At 41.2% G+C, this 16,793-nt stretch overlaps 1 protein-coding gene across 1 annotated transcript in view; it reads right to left on the bottom strand.

Annotated features, from left to right (window-relative positions):
• Window positions 1–16,793, bottom strand: part of LOC122550699 (protein THEM6-like) — a 31,583-nt gene that overhangs the window by 11,116 nt on the left and 3,674 nt on the right. The window contains exon 2 of the mRNA XM_043691829.2: window positions 3,362–3,440. Coding sequence (XP_043547764.1) covers window positions 3,362–3,440 — 79 coding nt within the window. The remainder of the gene's footprint in view (window positions 1–3,361; window positions 3,441–16,793) is intronic.

The raw sequence follows: 16,793 nt of genomic DNA, 5'->3' as shown, positions 1-16,793 counted from the left end.
ATTAATGAACCAGATGAGTATTTATGACAATGGTTCACAGCCATCATCCAGGTTTTTCAAATTATACCATTTGACGTGGTGGGATTCAAATCAGAGTCTCCAAAACAATACAGATAGTTCTCCTGTAATCTGATAGTTGCATTCTTGAGCAATCCCACATTATAGAAAAATTGTGCTTTGGAAACAGTGCTTAAAGAAGTGGTGATAAAATCACATTACAGCCAACACACATTTTAAAAGTCCGCACTCTAGAAACACAGTGTCCCCAAATCGTCACTCACGTTACAATGAATGCGCGTAACAAAACACACATTATAGCAGAATGACTTTATCTCTGTATTATTTATCCAGTGACTGTACCACCACATTATCACCTCTCTCAATTTTGATTTTATCTGTATCAGCATAATTTAGTCATCACAGGGAGGCTGACTCTCTGGTTTTGCTTTTCCTTTGTATTAGAAATGAGGTCAGAAATTAAGCAAGGAACCATGCCATAGTCAATGATCTGAAAGACTAATTATTCTCTAACATGTAGCTACACTACTATATCCGCTTATTGTGTACTTTGCTTTCTGTCTTGGCCTCAAGCTTTGCTTTCTCATTTGTGTTAATACCTTCTACTCACTCTAGACCCTCCTGCTTCATTGACTATTTGTTTTCTTTCCACCGTTAATCAACTCTAAAGCACAGAGAAAAAGGAAAAGATGAGATGGCTCTGTTATAAAACATGTGATTAAAAAGGCTGTCAGAACCAACTTTAGTTCAGAGGATCAAATGTAGAATCTGCTGGGGTTATCATAAGAAACAGCAAAGATGTCACTGATGGGAGTGGATTACAGACCCCCAACAGAACCTACAATGTAGGACAGTGTATAAACCAATAAATAATGGGAGCTTGTAAGAAATGTATTATTATAATCTTGGGAACTGTAATTCTTATATAAGTTGGACAAACTAAATTGGCAAAAGCAACCTGAAGGATGAGTACATAGAGTCGGTTCAGAAAATTTTCTTTGAACAATATGCTTTGGGCCCAACCAGGGAACAGGCTATTTTAAACCTGGCAATGCATAATTAAACAGTAATAATTAATGACAATACTGAAATATAAATATAATGATTCCTTCTACCTTATCAGGCAATTTTGACTTCTGGTACAAAAGCTTTATAAGACAGTAACGTTTAAGCAGTCTCCATGCATCCACGGTCACATGGAATATTTTGGAGAGAGGAAAGAAACCTCATGGAATACAACCTTCCTTCAGCAGTTGCTGTAAGATGTGATTTAGCCAAAAATGGTAAGATTCAGCCCAAAATATTTATTGAACCACTGTCATTTTCCCAAATTACACGATAATTTCTCTTATCCCTGCCTCTAATGCAACCAAAAACTACTTCCTATGTTAAGCTTATCGCTCGAGAATTTTGAGCAATTTTTTGTACTTTTCATTCTTTGTCTTTATTTTAAATGTATTTTTTATCCAACTTCTGCATTTCTTGCTGAATAGTTTGAGAACTCTTCTTGATCTCCATCCTAAAGATTTACATACCTTTTGATTTTCCCTTTGACTATGTGGGTAATCTGTTTACAAATAATTTGTGTCTATCTCATGTCACAACTAGAATGATAAGTTTATCACGTTGGAAATTGCAAGCTTAAACTGGCTTCCTTCCAATATGATGCAGCACACTACATTTAAACTTCAACACAGCACACTTCCTAATTTGGCTTTAATATATCTGTGGTTTAACCTGCGAAAGCTAAAATAACTCAGAAGTAAAATAAATTAGACACATTTTGCAATACAAGCCAGACATTGCATGCTAGTGATACGGATGAACTGTAAATGAAGGGAAAGAGAAAGAAATCAGAAAAACCTTATGAGTGCCTCTTTCAGCAATTGCAATTACCAAACAAAATAAATTTCAGGCAAACATAGCATTTTTAACCAGAACATGGAACAGTGCCCTGAATTTGAAATAGCAAGCCCACTAATTTAAATGCGATGCACATAATATGGTTAATGATAACTGAATTTAGAAATGTAAAATCAGGCTGAGTTACAAGTTGCTGAGTCAGCTGTCATATTTAGCTAGCCAAGGAAGCCATGCAGCAATATTCTGACCCACACCCCCAATCACCACTCATAATTCAAAACTGCAAAACAATTAAGATATGTTTGAAGTAATTTTATTGCAAAGTCATCACTAAGTAATCAATCATGCTACTCTGGTTGACATAACTAAAAAACACGATGTAAAAAAATGAATTACAAAATCGAGCTTGTGACACAAAGTACTATAAAAATGGTTAATTATCTGTGGAAAGAGAACACTAAAAATTGAAGACAAGTAAAAATATTGTTTATTTAAAACAATGTTTCATTTAGTTAATAAGGCTTTTACAGAAAGCATGTTCAATAAGGAAATGCTTATCACACTGACTTTGAAGACTAGTCACCATTTTGTCGAATTTAAAGCGAATGGTAATTACTATAAATGATCGGAGATAAAATGTATGATAATCAAGAGATTTTTTTGTCATCAAGAAATATTGGCTTCAATTATTAATACTTATATTAAAGCAAGCTAAGCAATCAAGATGCAGGCTGTTAGTGCTGATGTAGACTTCTCAATTCAAGCAGCCAAACTCAGCATGCACACTCTTGAGAATACCTGTGACATGGTTACATTTAAATTAATCTTTCCTCTACAATGTTCAAATAAAGTGCCTGAACTACAATCGCTGAAGAACACAACTGTGATAGTTTCAATTTTCTGTACTAAGTATCTTGTGACAGCCAAAGTGAGCTTTCTCATCGGGGTCAAATTGTGAGCAAGTTAGTACTGTTCATTATTGCTATTCCAAACAGGGATGATTACCTAAATGAACATCATATATAATCTTAATGGCCAACATCGCAGTGTATAAAGAGACTTGATTTTAATTTAATTCACATCAATAATTAACTGCCAAAGTTTCTACAATGCATTTTTCAAGCTATTTTCCTCAGAATGAGAAATTAAAATAATGTCAGAAAAAAGTATCAGTTATACAGGCCGAACCTAATCACAACTCTCAGGAATTAGTTAATAATTCTATTAAGATCTTGCAGACCGGCAGCAGAAGAGTTATGTTATTAATCATGGATGGCAAAATGTTTTCTACATACAGATCTGTCATACCAACTATATGGTACCCGCGAAAGAGAATCCAGCATCCACTGCACAACTTTGATCTGCAGTCATTCAACAATAAAAGGGTTCTTCTATGTTCACTAACACATATGCATATTTTGATCTTAATAGTATCTTAAATGCCGACAATCCCACTTTATTTAACAAAAATAATAAATACCTGGCAAAATCACACTCCCGAAAATATCGAGAATTATTCATGTGGCCCAGAAAATCTATGTCTTGGAAGAGCACAACACCTGGAATACAGAGAGTAGCATAATCATAACAGTGATAGAAAAGGACATGTCAACCCCAATAAATTACTAACATATAGAAATATATATAATGACAATATGAAAATTACAGCTCCAAAGAGTTATTAAAATACCTATGAAAAACAACAAATGACCTCAAAATTCTTACTTACATTGTTATTACACTGGCAGCAAGTGCAGTGAGCAGAACATTACAGGATGCACTGTAGAAGGGACACATTCCTAACATTATATGAGAGATTCTTATGATCTTCCTTTGTCATCCAGATTTCATCACACTCATATATTTTGAGAATACTAATTAACTTTCCTACTTGAAAGCTGATTATGCTTCACCAGTTTTGTGCAAATTCACCTAAATTCCAAAATACAATTTTGCTGCATAGGTAATTTTTCATGATGAAACTGAGAAGCTACATGGAAGAGACTGCAACTGCTGCATAGATGCATTAGTGTTTAGAAAGTTCAAACCCATTCAATTATTTTGTAAGGTAAAATATCATTTTTAATTTACATTTATAAATTGGGATAAAACTAACATGAAAGTTGTCCCAATAGGCAATTTACTCAGACAAAAAATAACATTAGCAAGAGTTCTGCTCATTGATCTGAAATATTCGCTTTCATCTCTCTTCATTTGATACTGCCTGACCTGCTGAGATTTTGCAGTCTTTTTTATTCTCATTAGCAGTAAGTGTCATTTACAGCATTGTTTTCTTCAAGGAAGTGTTTTCCAACATCAAAAAAATGGCTGAACTCAGAATAGTCTGTTTGACAACAACTTATTTATTTATATAGCACCTTTAACATAACAGGCCTTGATGCTTCACTGGAACATTATAAAAGAAAATATGGCACTGAGCTAGATAAGGAAACATTAGGCCTGACTACTGAAAGCTTCTTCTAGCAGTTATGTCTTAAGATGTGCCTTAAAGGAAAAAGAAAACCAAGGGAGAGAGGCAGAGAAGCGTATGGAAGCTATTCCAGATGTTAGAGCCAATGCAGTTGAAGGCATGGCTACCAATGGTGGAGGGATTATAACTGGAGATGTTCAATGTTTTATTTCATGGGCTTTTACAATGAGACTAATATTATAAGCATGGACATTCTTGTCAGTTCTTTGATTCCTTATTGTTTGTAATCTCTGGGGACTTCAACAACATGTTTTATGGAGAAGAGCAGGATTACTGGCAGCAACCTTTTTGAATCCATACAAAGCACATTCCAGAGGTTCCTGAGAAGTTGTTGATGGTGATTCTGTGATCTGAATTTTCTCAGCCTCTAAACGACATGGGCAATAGCAAATCAGTTCTAAAAACATGGTGAGATCAGAAAAATGAGGTTCTCAACATTGAGGAAAAAAATTATGATTTTCCAACCAAGTGTTGAATGACAAGATGAGAACCTCACCAGGGAGTAGCAAGAGGCCTATTTCCAAGCATTTATAACTTGTGTTTACCTGTTCTGACATCATTTATATACAGTTTGCTATTCTCTTATGCATTGGAAACTAAATTGTACAATCCCTACATGGAGGTCAGAGTGGGTAGTTGGCGGTTGCAGCTCACCACTTACTCCTCTAGGCCTCCATCTTGGCCAGTAGTCCCCAACATCTCAGGGTATGTTCCATCAGCTGCAACTGCCTGCATTCTGTCCCACCCACATAATCTGGCACAAAATCAAACACCAGCTATATCATATCATAATGGCATATCTCTGACTCGGTTAGAACACAGTTATCATTTCAATGCTGCATATTGGAGCGCACCAACACCTTTCAGTATCATGCTGCTGCCATGCACCTTTGTGCACAGAGACAAGTACCCATGTCATCACAGGAATTGTCACTTGTTTTATTAGGAGGAGAAAGTGAGGGCTGCAGATGCTGGAGATCAGAGCTGAAAATGTGTTGCTGGAAAAGCGCAGCAGGTCAGGCAGCATCTAAGGAACAGGAGAATCGACGTTTCGGGCATAAGCCCTTCTTCATGCTTGTTTTGTTAGCACTTACTCACTTCACGCCTACTTGGATGCTCACAGCATCTGTGCCTTGCCTTTCTCATTCAGAACTTGCAGCTCACACTTCTGTCTTGTCTTGCTTTTAGCACAGTCACAAAGCAAGGCAGCTTGTCATGGTTGTCAGCAATGATCAATTAAGAGGGTGGACATATTGATGTATGACACTGTATTACATCAATGTCACATCTATGGCATGAGCCAACAGCTTACACTGTAAATACATTGCATGTGTTCCAACCAAATGAGAACGTTTCAAAATCTAAGGGAAGTAATCCTCTTTAATTAAGAGGAACTTGTTTTCAGTGAAGGGGTTCTAACTATAAATCAAGGCAGCATCTAACCTCAATCCAGGGGCTTTGACGTGATCAGTCAGTCAGCCACCTAGTTGGGAAGGGTCACATTCCAGGAGTGAGCCCTCATCAGTGCTGCAGGTCCCACACAGTCCAGGGTTTAGCGGTAAACCATTTGGAGAGCTGCGAGTCTGGTCACAAATCAGGGCTGTCATTAAAAGTTGGTCAGGGGTGTGTCAGAGTCAGTCCTGGGGATCTGTTCAGGAAAGTCAAAGGGGATTGGTGTAACTGCAATGGTAGGGAAGTTGAGGGAGTCAATTGCAGGGATTGCAGGCAGCATGCTTGGTTGCAAAAAGGGAAAATAATTGTGACAGGGCAACTCAACATATAAGGGCAGGAGTCAATAATGTATTGGAAGATATGGGTTAGTGAGGAAGGGAAGCACCACCCTGGATTCAACAGAACAGACAGCGCGGCACAATATAGACCTTGGGGATAATGCTGGGAGAAGAAGCAGTGAATAAGAGTTGGGTGGGAGGGGAATTCAAGATGGCAGCGACCCAGTAAGTCTGAGTCTGCAGTGCTCTGCCTCAGAATCGGGCAAAGTGGGGCACCCACCTTCACCTCACCCTTTAAATCATTCAGGATAGCTTTTGCCCGGCGTACTCAGTCATTTTACATCCAACTTGGATAGTTTGGTGTTTCTTTTAAATTTATTAAGGGCAAAACCTCCTGCAGCTCGCAACAGGCAGGGACCCCTCCCCCACCCCCGTCGCAGCAGCAGAGATGTCCACGGCCGCTTCGGGGGACTTACCTTCAGTGACGAGCCTGCTCTCCGGGATCACCAAGCTTCAGGAGAAGATAGACGCTTTCATTAAGGAGACGCAGTCCAGGTGGGAGTCGATCTCGGTCATGCTGCAGAAGCATGACTGAGAGATTGAAAAACTCAAACAGTGTGTCAGAGGGGCGGAGCAGCGAGCCGCGGCCTCGGAGTCGGCTGCCGAATCGTCCATAGGTCAGGTCTGGGCTCTTGAGCAGCGAATCCGGACCCTGGAGGAGCGCATCAACGACCTCGATAATCGGGGTCATCAGAAAAACATTTGGTTACTGGGCCTTCCTGAAGGGGAAGAGGAAGGCCAGCTTGTGGACTTTTTGGAGCAATGGCTCCCACAATTATTGAAGTTGGAGGAGTCGGGACCGGGCCGGGTGTGGGTGGAGTGGGCCCATCGTGTTGCTGTACGCAGGCCCGGGTTGGACCAGCGCCCCCACCCAGTTCTAATCCGACTCCAATGCTACAAAGAAAAACAAATGCTCCTGGAAGCCTCCAGAGTCCTGGGAAGGACCCGCAGGCCATGATGTACAAGGGTTTCAGGATAATGTTGTTTCAGGACTTCTCTCCAGCTGTGGTCCGCAAGAGGAGGGCATTTGATGAGGCGAAAAAGCGTCTAAGAGAGCTAATATTTTTTACTCCATGCGTTATCCAGCAACACTGCGCCTCAGCCATGGAGGATCCGTTTATAACTTTGGATCACCGGAGAAAGCAAAAGAATTCTTAGATTCTCTTAAATAGACTGTGGGACTCGAACCGTATGGACAATGACTTTATTTTGCTCCCCCTTTGTTTACCCCTTTTTTTTTCCCTCTTTGTCTCTCTTCCACTCATCTTTCCCTGGGGGTGTGGGTGGGGGTGGGCTTGTTCTTTACTCTTCCTTTGGTCTCTTTTTTTTATATAGCTCGTGCAGCTTACTCGATTTGTGGGGGAGGGGGGTTTGTTCTGTTTTGCTTTTTTTTCTAGAGCGGCGGTTTCTCTCTTTCTTCATCTCACTTAGTTGCCTAATACTTGCTGGGATTTTGTAACTTTATATATTTCTATTTTGTATAGTGTTTGTTAAACACACCCAGGTGTTGGCGTGGGGGTGGTGGAAGCGGGGGGGGGTTACTCACTTTTAACTCTGGTTTTACAAAACACTTGAATTTGTTTGCTCCATTTGATAATGCCTGGGCCAAGGGCAGGGCCCTAGCTAGGAGAGGTTAGTGATACATAGTTATGCCCCCAGGAGCAAGGGGGAAAGTCTCCTTTCGAATATATTAGGAGTAGCTCTTAATTGTGTTGGTTTAAATGTTTTAAAGAATTTTTGTATTGGTGAATTTTCTATGGTCTTTATTCAAGATCTTTTGGGTGGGGTTCTTTCTCCTGGGGTGTCTCAGGCTTGCCTGGACGATCATGGCTAGCCATTCGTTTAGGTGGTGTACCTGGAATGTCAAGGGAAGCAATTCACCAATCGGACACATTTGATCATACTTTCTTTTCATCTTTCAGTTCAAAAAGTAGGGGAGTAGCCATTCTTATTCGGAAGAATCTTCGTCTCCAAATGTTAAGCCAGATAAAAGGTTAGTCTGGATGGTATACATTGATCAAAGCCCTAATACATGGAGAGGAATATGGAATTTTGAATCTTTATTGCCCCCTGCACACTATTTTAAATTTGTGACGGAAATATTCTCTAAGTCGATGGCTTTTGGGGTCCACCATACAATTATAAGGGGAGATTTTAATTGTATTATGGACCCAGAGACGGATAGGATACCTAGCAGCACTATGGGTACAACTGGAGGTTCTGAATAAGGAGCTAGGACTAGTAGATTTGTGGATGTGTCTTCATCCCCAGGGTAGAGACTTTACTTTCAACTCTAACCCACACAAGTGCCATACCAGAATTGATATGTTTAATGCCCCCTCGACCCTTCTGAATTCGATACTGTCTTGTAAAATAGGTAATATAGCTCCTTCTGATCATGCCGCAGTATATATGGAAGTCAAGACTAGGGATGATGGGATAGGCCCCCGACATTGGCGTATGGATCCCTTTTTATTGAAGGATAGCAAATTTATAAAGTATTTTTCGCAGGAATTCAAAACCTTCTGGGAAATTAATTCAGGTACGGCCAGTAACCCGTCGATGATGTGGGAGACCACTAAAGCATACACGCGAGGCTTGGTCATCTCATATTCTGTGACCCGGAAAAGACAAAAGAGAGAGAAACAATGTTTGCTCGAGGCTCGCTTGAAGGCAGCTGAGACAGTGTATGTTGACAGGCCCTCCATTACTAAGCTACAAAGGATCACAGCCCTTAGGGCAGCCTTGAATACCGCACTTACCCAAACAGCAAAGAGGGAAATATTATTCGCAAAGCAGAGATTATTTGAGTATGGCGACAAGCCTGGCAGATATTTAGCATTCCTGAAGAAAGGCTTATGCCCGAAACGTCGATTCTCCTGTTCCTTGGATGCTGCCTGACCTGCTGCGCTTTTCCAGCAACACATTTTCAGCTCTGATCTCCAGCATCTGCAGTCCTCACTTTCTGCTCGAAGATATTTAGCATACCTTGCTAGAAAGAAAAAGGCTCCCCAAGCCATTACGTCTATTAGAGAAAGTGCTGGTATCTTGACTTGTGATCGTAAAAAGATCAATACAACCTTTAGAAAGTTCTATTTTGAACTGTATAAATGGCAGGGCTATGAGGATAGATCTGGGAAGATGGAATCCTTCTTTAAAAATTTGGCCCTTCCGGCTTAACCTCAGAGCTGATGTTGATCTTGAATGCCCCCCCTGACAACCCAGGAAGTACTGGACATGGTTAGGCAGCTTCAGAGTGGCAAAATGCCTGGACCAGACGGATTCCAGGTTGAGTTCTATAAAGACTTTATAGGAGAACTGGCCGGGCCACTCATAAATATGTACAATTACTCACATAGTCAGGGCTGCCTCCCGCCTTCGTTGGGAGAAGCAAATATCTCTCTCATTCTTAAAAAGGGAAAGGCCCCAGAAGATTGCTCATCATATAGATACATATCCTTGCTGAACATGGATTTCAAAATTGTTTCCAAAATGTTAGCATTTACACTGGAGAGGGTCTTAACCATATATCATAAAAGAGGACCAGACGGGGTTCATAAAGGGTTGCAGATCAACTAATAATATTAGATGGGTCTTAAATATGATACGAGTCTGTCAACAGGGAACAATACCAGTCTTAGTTGTCTCCTAGGACACAGAGAACGCATTTGATTGGGTAGAATGGCCATATCTTTTTTATATACTGGAAAGGTTCGGTGTTGGAGAGGTATTTACTAAATGGGTTTCAGTATTATATAATGATACCAAAGCAGTGGTGATCACCAATAGTTTAGGTTCAGATAGCTTTAGTGTTGGCAGGGGCTGTCGTCAGGATGTCCTCTTTCACCATTATTATTCACGCTAGTGATTGAACCACTAGCGGAAGCTGTACGAGCTGAGCCTAACATAACGGCTCCAAGGGTTGGATCGGGTAAGCACAAAATCACTCTCTATGCGGATGATGTCCTCCTCTTCTTAAGTGATCCTTTGATATCCGTGCCCTGCCTAATTCAAGTGGTCTTGCTAGTGGATCCAATCTACCGGATGGATCTTGCTTCCCCTTTCGGTGGTCACCAGAAGGTTTTCTATACTTAGGTATTTTTATCACTCCAGTATTTGGTCAGCTGTATAAAGCCAATTTTGTGCACATACTGGAGAAAAAAAGGCAGGACCTTCAATGTTGGGAAGATCTCACAATATCTTGGCTATGCAGAGTAGCCTTGGTTAAGATGAATATTCTACCTCATCTTCTATATCCTATGAGAATGCTCCCCTTGATGCTGCCGAGACAGGCGTTATGTAAGCTCTATGGCTGGCTCAGCTCCTTTATTTGGAATCATAGACGGCCCCTCATCAAATTAGAAAAGCTGCAGCTTCCACAACCAAGGGGAAGACTGGACTTTCCAGATTTCAGGAGGTACCAATTGAGCTCCTTATTATCTTATATAGCTGATTGGGTCTCTTGTGACCCACAATCAATCTGGTTAGATATTGAGACCTCCCAAGCAAAATGTCCCCTCATCAATCTTTTATTTATGGACAAGATGAAAGCTATTATGGACTATTGTAAAAATCCTATTGTATTAAATACAATTAAAGCCTGGAGGACAATGTGACAAGATGAGGGTAACCTGCAAAAAACCTCCCCTTACACCCCTATAGTGGGAGCACCGATTTCAGCCAGGGCTGACATATGCTACATTTAAAACTTGGAAGTCCAGAGATATCTCCTGCTTGGGAGACCTGTTTGATGGGGAAGTTATGATGTCCTTTGAGCAGATGTTTGGACTGCCTAACAGGGACCTCTTTCGGTATTTCTTATACACAAGAAGACCACACTGATAGTTAATCCCTACAAATCGGATAAGGAAAGGAGAGTGCTATGGCCGACGGCGCAGCCCTTGATCACTCTTTATATAATAAGGTATCGAAGGACATTGAATGATTATTTAAAACCTGGAATCAAGAATTAGGTTTGGAAATTTCCTTAGAAATGTGGGAGGACATCTGGGAAAATGCTAGAAAGATCTCTATCTGTAATAGAACTCAGGCTATTCAATTAAAGACACTTCACAGGGCTCATATGGCACCTGAATGACTTGCAAAATTCAAGGCAGGAGCGCCCCAATGTTTCCTAAATGTAAAATAGAAGGTGGCACTCTCATGCAATGTCTATGGAGATGCCATAAGATCCGCACATATTGGGATAGAGTAGCGAATGCCTTGACAGAGATTTTGGGTATGGAGATTAGATTGGATCCAGTGTCCCTACTTTTGGGCTCTTCAGATTTTCCCTTCCTGGATGTGTATGGGAGGAAATTATACGCCATTCTCTCCTTTTGTGCAAGGAAAAATATTTTAGTGAATTGGGTAGCTGAAGGTCCCCCAGGGCTTTCGAACTGGCAGAGGATAGTCATGGAATATATCCCCCTTGACTTCCTCACAAATATGGTACACCAAAAAATGGAATTACTTTATAAAACATGGCAGCCCTTCTTGAACTATATTGACACAGATATTTCAGCCATACTGTCTAGGGCTTTTGTCTGGCTGTGGTAATGGCTCTGGCTAGTTCGTGGACCCCCAGGAGGAGGAATCCCATATAAATACAGGTTTTATTATGTCTTGATGTAAATCTATTTTGAGCATGTATCTAGTTATTTAATTATTTTGTCATTTACTGGTAGTAATGTATTTTATGTTTTGGTTGTTTGTAGGATAGATTAGTAGTTATTTAGGGTTTTTTTTCTCTTTTTTTTGGTTATTATTTATTTATTTTTTCCTTATTCATTTAATTTTATACTGGAGCTTATACTTGTTCATATTACTTTTGTGATTTTGTAAAAAATCTTAAAAATTTTCTTTTTTTTTAATAAAAATATCTATATTTAAAAAAAGGCGTTGGGTGGGAACTTGTAGAAGCTAAAAACTGATGGGATCAACAGAAAGTGCAAGGAAGAAATTAAAAGCAGGTTTGGAGTCCCTAGACTACCAGGCTGAGCCTGCAACTCATTCTAAGAAGTGCAACCTGTGTTGCCTTTCATTCTCATTCAAATCATTATTGCACAATGGAGATGAAAATCGCTGCCATAGCACCTGGAGTGGTCAGGGTTAGATTTCTTTTGGGAACATAGGCACTACTTCGTAGGCCCTTCAAGAGGCAATTGTATTAATCAGGCACTTACATAGCAGAGGTTAAAAAACCTGTAATTGTAAAATCCTGCAAGTGAAATGCATGTAATGCCCAATGTGTGATACAATTGGGCTCTTGTGGTACAATGATAGTGTACTTATCTCTGAGCTAGGATGCTAGGGTTCAAGTCCCAACTGTTCCAGAGGTGTGTAATAAAATTCCTGGACAGGTTGATATAAAAATAAATACCTGTGGGATACACAAATCTTGGTGACATTCTTGGTCATTACAAATTGATCACAGTCATCTGTGTGAAGCAGATTCAATCACAGGCGACCTTATAAATGTCACTTGCAAGTTGCCATTCACAAAGACAATCCAAAGTCTAATTGCTGCACAAGATTGATTTCCTCTCACCTTGAACAGTAAATATTTGCCAACCTGCTCTTATATGCAATGCTGCTCTTCTTGGGTGATTGGGGGTGGGGGAGTGATGCAAGTTTTCAGCAGTCAAAAGATGTGGCACTGGAAAAACACATCAGATCAGGCAGCATCCAAGGAGCAGGAGAGTTGACGTTTCAGGCATACACCCTTCATCAAGAATGTTGGGGAGAAAAGGAGGCTGAGAGATAAATAGGAGGGTGGGCGTAGGGGTAGAGGGAAGGCAGCTGGGAAGGTGATAGGTAGATGCAGGTGGGAGTGATAGTGATAGACCAAAACGAGGGTGGAGTGGATACATGGGAAGGAAGATGGACATGTAGGACAGTTCAAGGGGGTGATGCCAAAGTGGAGGATTGGATCGGAGAGGAGGTGGGGGGGGGGAGGGCAGATTAGGAAACTGGTGAAGTCAATTTTGATGCTCTGTAATTGAAGGGTCCCAAGTTTTGAAAGGTTTCTTAGCAGCATTAGAAACAACACTGAAAGACAACCAATTCACAGAAGAAACCCAGCAAACCATCAGAAGACAGGTACACCAACATTAAGGCAGGAAAAAGGAAGGAAACACACTCAATACACAAGAAAGAAAAGCACTATAAATACTAAAAAAAAAAGATAAAAAACATTGTTATCCTACCTGTGGACAAAGGATGCTTGACAGTCTTTTTAAATCAGAGAGACTACGTAGTGCAAATGCACTACTTGTAGATACCAACACTTACCAACAAGTGGCAATAGACCTGATCCCACAACTAGAGAACCAAATTACAGCCCTACTCAAAAAAAACTAGAAATCTGGAGAAATAAATAAGACTGACTTTCAAAAAAATGAAACCAATCGGTTCCAACACACCACGCTTCTACAGATTCACAAACCAGGAATCCTCCTCAGACCCACAGTCTCGCTATCTGGAACACCAAATTACAGACTGATCAAGAGCTACAGCAAAGACTAAAACACTTAGTAGAACACTCATGGCCCTCCATCCAAGAATTCCTGAAGACCAAAGACACCAAGGTAGCAGAGGATGAAATCATGGCCTCCTTTGATGTAACAGCCCTGTTCACATCCATCAACATCAATCTGGCCAAAGAAACACTGACTACACTATTAGAAGACCCAAAAACACGTAGACCAAACACCACTAACTTCATCAGCAAGGACAGTATCGCCAAGCTAGTGGACCTATGCCTTACCACCCACTTCACCTTCAACAACAAAACCTTCAGACAAACCAACGGATTACCCACGGTATCTCCGATATCAGGGTTCTTAGCAGAGCTAGTATTGCAGTGACTCAAACAAACAGCTCTGCCAGCCATCCAACCCAAACAAGGGAATTGTCTGAGATGGTCCAGGTGAAGTTAAGGTCCGCTACAGGGAAATATATTCCTGGTGGTAGAGTCTGATTTTAGGTGGCAGAAATGGAGGAGGATAATGTGCTTTATTCAGAGATTAATGGGGTGGAAGATGAGGACCAGTAGATGTCTATCCTTGTTGTGGTTAGAGGAGATGTGCTGGAGGGCATTGTTGATCTTGGGAGGGGAAACTGTAGTCCTTGAAATAGGTGGCCATCTGGGATGTCCTGGAGTGAAATTGCTTCTCCTGCGAGCAGATACAGTGGAGGTAGAAGAATTGGGAATAAGGAATCGCATCTTTATAGGAGGGAGAGTGGGAGGAGGTGTAGTCCATGTAGCTGTGAGAGTCAGTGCATTTAAAATGGATGTCTGTGTTGAGTTGGTCACCAGAGTCAGACAGGACCAGGAAGGAGAGGGAGGTGTCCAAGATGGTCCAGGTGAATTTAAGGTCAAGGTAGAAGGTGTTAGTGAAGTTCATGAATTGTTCAACTTCCTCGTGGGAGCATGAGGTGGCACTGATACAGTCATCAGTGTAGTGGAGGGAAAGGTGGGGGATGGTGCCAGTGCAACTGGACTGTTCCATGTACGTTACGAACAGGCAGGCATATCTGGGGCCCATGCTGATGCCCATGGCTACCCTTTTGGGCTGAAGGAAGTAGGAGGATTCAAAGGAGAAGTTGTTGAGTGTGAGGACCAGTTCCATCAATTGAATGAGTGTGACGGTGGAAGGGTACTGGTTGGGTCAGAGGGGGAAGAAGGAACAGAAATGGCAAATGAATGTTTATGGGGACTGGATGGCCATGGTGCAGATAAGGCGTTGGGGACCAGAGAAACAAAGTCATGGAGAAGGTGGAGGGCGTGGGTAGTGTCCCGAATGTATGTAGAAAGTTCCTGGACTAAGCAGGACAGGACGGTATTGAGTCGAAAACTGTGGTGCTGGAAGAGCACAGCAGGTCAGGTAGCATTCAAGAAGCAGGAGTCAATGTTTTGGGCATAAGTCCTTCATCAGGAATGTCAGGGGGAGGAGAAGGGGCTGAGAGATATATAGGAGGGTGCAAAGTTTGAGCAGCTTATCACATGTGTGGGGCATGGCGTGTACTGCATACATCTGAATAAGACCACCAAGTCAAAGGTCCATGTACAGGGATTCCATCACCGTCCATATCTCACTGTATTAAAGGACCATGCCAAACTATGTCATTCATATGTGATGCTGCTGCTCATATTACTACGAACTTGTTTTGTTTCTAACATTTCCCAAATAACTTGATTGGAAGAGTGATCAACAGATTCACCAAAAACAGGGGTCTTCATCACTATGGTCACAGTGCAATGAAGGCACGGAGAAACCAAGGAAGAAATAAGTTCACCAACAACTCCAGAACCAGCAGCAACATCCAATGACTGCCAAACAACCTTCACATGAAAAAACTGCAGTTCAAGGTCTTCTCAGGATGTGGAGAGGGTACAGGAGGCCCAGAGTGTATTGTACTCTATGCATTTTCTCCAAATGAGCAAGGAACATTGCTACTGCAGATGTCCTAGGATATAGTCACGAAAATGTGCCATCAGCTTTATCAGGTCTTGGAAACTGAAGGGGTGCTCTGGATGAGTGCAGCTCCAGCAACACTCAAGAAGCTTGACACCTTCAGGCCTAAGCAGTCTGCCTCATTAGCACCACATCTAAAAAGATCAATTCCCTTCGTCTCCAACAGTCAGGAGCAGCAGTGTGTATTATCTACAAAACAGCTATACAAAATCCTGGTTAGATGCCACTTGCTATACTGTGATAAGATCTGGGCACTGCACATTAGGAAGGATATATTGGTCTTGGTGGGAGTGCAGTATAGGTTGACAAAAATGATATCTGGACTTCAGAGGTTATGAGGAAAAATTATTCAAAATAGGCATGTTTTCTCTCGATCTTCTATAAGGTTAAAAGGTTATACAATCGAAGTCTTCAAGATAAATAATAGGAAAAGACAAAGTAGATAAACCATTTTCACTGTTTGGGATTCTGATACTAGAGGACATAGTCTAAACATTAGAGCCAGACCATTCAGGAGAAACATAAGGAATGACTTCCATATACAAAGGGTAGTAGCGGTTTGGAACTCTCTTCCATAAATAGCAACTGATGCTAAATCAGTTGTTAGTTTTAAATCTGAGATAAATTTATGTTAAGCAAAGGTATTAAGTGATCTGGGACAAAGAGTTAGGCACAAATGGAGTTAGACACAAATCAACGATAATCTCATTGATTGCTGGAACAGGCTCAAGGGGGCTGATTGGCCTATTCCTGTTCCTATATTCCTACAAGATACACTGCAGAAATTCATAGCTTGATGCCATACAGGACAAAGCAGACCTCTTGATTGGCACCACATATTCTAGCATCCACTGTCTCCACCACTACGCCCAATAGCAGCTGTGTGTACTATCTACAAGACACACTGCAGCAATAAACCAAAAGTCCTTACCTTCCAAAGCCATGACCAGTTCCATCTAGAAGGTCAAAGGGCAGCAGATACATGGAAACACCACCTGCAAGCTACCCTCCAAAACACTTACCATCTTGACTTGGAAATATATCGCTATTCCTTTACTGTTGCTAGGTCAAAATTCTGTAATTCCATCCCTAACATCCCTAATTGTGGGTACACTTACAGCACATGGACTGCAGTGGTTCAAGATGGCAGCT

This window comes from Chiloscyllium plagiosum, unplaced genomic scaffold (genome assembly GCF_037043375.1).
Source record: "Chiloscyllium plagiosum isolate Xiang-an unplaced genomic scaffold, Cpla_swu_hap1 HiC_scaffold_6, whole genome shotgun sequence".
NCBI lineage: Eukaryota > Metazoa > Chordata > Chondrichthyes > Orectolobiformes > Hemiscylliidae > Chiloscyllium > Chiloscyllium plagiosum.
The sequence above is the reverse complement of the archived record's forward strand: the minus strand, read 5'-3'. Positions and strand labels throughout refer to the sequence as shown.